The sequence below is a fragment of the Phocoena phocoena genome, chromosome 21 (genome assembly GCF_963924675.1).
Source record: "Phocoena phocoena chromosome 21, mPhoPho1.1, whole genome shotgun sequence".
NCBI lineage: Eukaryota > Metazoa > Chordata > Mammalia > Artiodactyla > Phocoenidae > Phocoena > Phocoena phocoena.
In genome coordinates this window covers 468,040-470,000 of record NC_089239.1, presented here as the reverse complement: position 1 = coordinate 470,000, position 1,961 = coordinate 468,040, and the positions used below count along the sequence as shown (strand labels likewise).

Here is a 1,961-nt window from a genome sequence, read left to right as displayed (position 1 = left end):
GGACGCCGGCCTGGCGGGACCCTCCCCCGACTCAGAGGGGGGAGGCGCGGGCCGCGGTAGGCAAAGAGCGGCGCTCGGCCCCCACCGCGGGGCCGGCGCAAGCCCTCCCGCGAGGGCGAGGGCCTCTGCTGCCCACGTGCTCCGGCAGTGGCCACCGCGGCCACTGCACGCTTGGGAGGGGCAGCGGCTGGGGGGTCCGGTACCCCAAGGCTCCCTCTCGGATCGCTAGAGAAGGCTTTTCTCACCGAGGGTGCGTCATCCCCCACCCATCGTCTCTGCCCTTCGGGCCCACGGAGGCGCTCCACAAGCCGCCAAGTCCACGACCGGCCGTGGGAGGGGCGGGGGGGGTCTGCGGTATGGGTAAGCACACGGCCCGTGTGCGACTCCCCCCCCCCAAGCGCACACACACGCTCACAAGTGGGGGGCGGCAGCACACGCGGCGTCGGCCCGGCCACAGTCAGTCCCCCCACAGCACACCGTGGGAGGACGACGGCGACGAGGCGGCAGGCACCTGTCCCCCCCACCGAGGGAGAGAAACCAGAGGCAAGCCCCCGCCCTTTACCGTCTCGACCCCCCACCAAGAGAGCCACTCACGGGGACACACCACCGCGGCGGAGACCCCGAGGAGCACGCTGGGAAAAGGGAATGACACCACCGCTCGGCCTCGGGCACCTGAGGGACGACCTGGAGCGCTCCAGGGGCACCAGAGAGGACCAAGCAAGTCACGCTCACGCGCCGGCAGCGGGCGCGCGGCGCAGCGGCGGGACGGCCCCCCACCGACGCGGGGGGGACCGCTCGCGAGGCACACGCCAAGGAGGCGAAGCGAGAGCGTCTGCTGCGTCCGAGGACCACGGCCCCGCCCACGCCGCGAGGCGAGGAGGCGGGAGACCGCAGGTCAGGGCCGGAGACCACCACCCCTGCCTCCCACACACCCGTCGGCAGGCCGGCAGGGCGTGACAAGAGAGGCGAGGGGCCCGCGGACAGAACGAGAAGAGCGGCCCCGTTCGCCAAGAACGTCCGTCCCTCGTCTGGCGCGACTTAAGGCCCGGCCCAGGAGAGCGCGACATCACCACATCGATCAGTCAATCCAGGGAGCCAGGGGCCACAAGGGCCCCGAGGGGGGGAGGGGGGCACGGCGAGGACCCTCACCAGAGGAGCCTGCTTCAGCCTCAGCCGGCACCCAGCGCCCCCCCCTTCTCTCCTCTTTCTCAGGCAACCGTGGCCGACGACCCCGCGAGGAGAACGCCTGACACGTGGCACGGAGCCTGCGGGGTGGGGTCGTCTCAGCCACCACCGGGTGCCCGCAGCGGGGAAGGGGAGTCACGCGGGGTAGAAGACCCACGCGCCACCTCGCCCCGCCGCCCTCGGGTGAGCCAGAGACCGGAGGCGGCACCGCGGGTCGGGGTCAGCCGGGCGCACACACGAGAGCCGGCGCGCAGGCCCAAGCGGGCGGCTCAAGTGGCAAGGGCCGGCTCGGGCGCCTGACGGCGGCCCAAAGCCCAGCGCCCTGCGCGCGTCCAGAGTCCCAGCATCCTCAGCGACAGACGCCAGAGGAGACCGTGTCAGCACCTACCTGGTGGCAGAAAAGGCCCATTTCAGGCGAAAAAAATCACGGCGCCCGGCAGCGGGGCCCATCCACGAACCTCGGGGGGGCTCCCCGGGACCTCGGCCCGGCCACCTGTCCCCAACAGTTCCCCATCCACACCAGCCCCGGACCTCTCTCGGGGGCCATCTGGTCGACCCGAGGAGCGTGGCGGCAAAGTGGGGCGGCGCGGGAGGGGAGGGGAGGGGAGGGGAGGGGAGGGGAGGGGAGGGGAGGGGAGGGGAGGGGAGGGGAGGGGCGGGAAAACATGGCAGAGGCAGCGAGCGGGCCGGGGTCGCCCTCCCCGGATCGCCCGCGCGAGCAGGTACCGCGGTCCCTCCGAGTCCCCGGGCGAAGACTTGGTGAAAGAAAAGGGAAT

At 72.7% G+C, this 1,961-nt stretch overlaps 1 protein-coding gene across 1 annotated transcript in view; it reads left to right on the top strand.

The window, feature by feature from the left end:
• The window catches only part of LOC136141908 (collagen alpha-1(I) chain-like), a 3,422-nt gene extending 1,937 nt beyond the window's left edge, over positions 1-1,485 (top strand). Inside the window, exons 2-4 of the mRNA XM_065900066.1 lie at positions 1-543; positions 699-1,015; positions 1,213-1,485. The exon at positions 1-543 is cut by the window's left edge and continues 228 nt beyond it. Of these exons, the coding sequence (XP_065756138.1) occupies positions 1-543; positions 699-1,015; positions 1,213-1,485 (1,133 nt within the window). The remainder of the gene's footprint in view (positions 544-698; positions 1,016-1,212) is intronic.
• Positions 1,486-1,961: the final 476 nt, after the last annotated feature.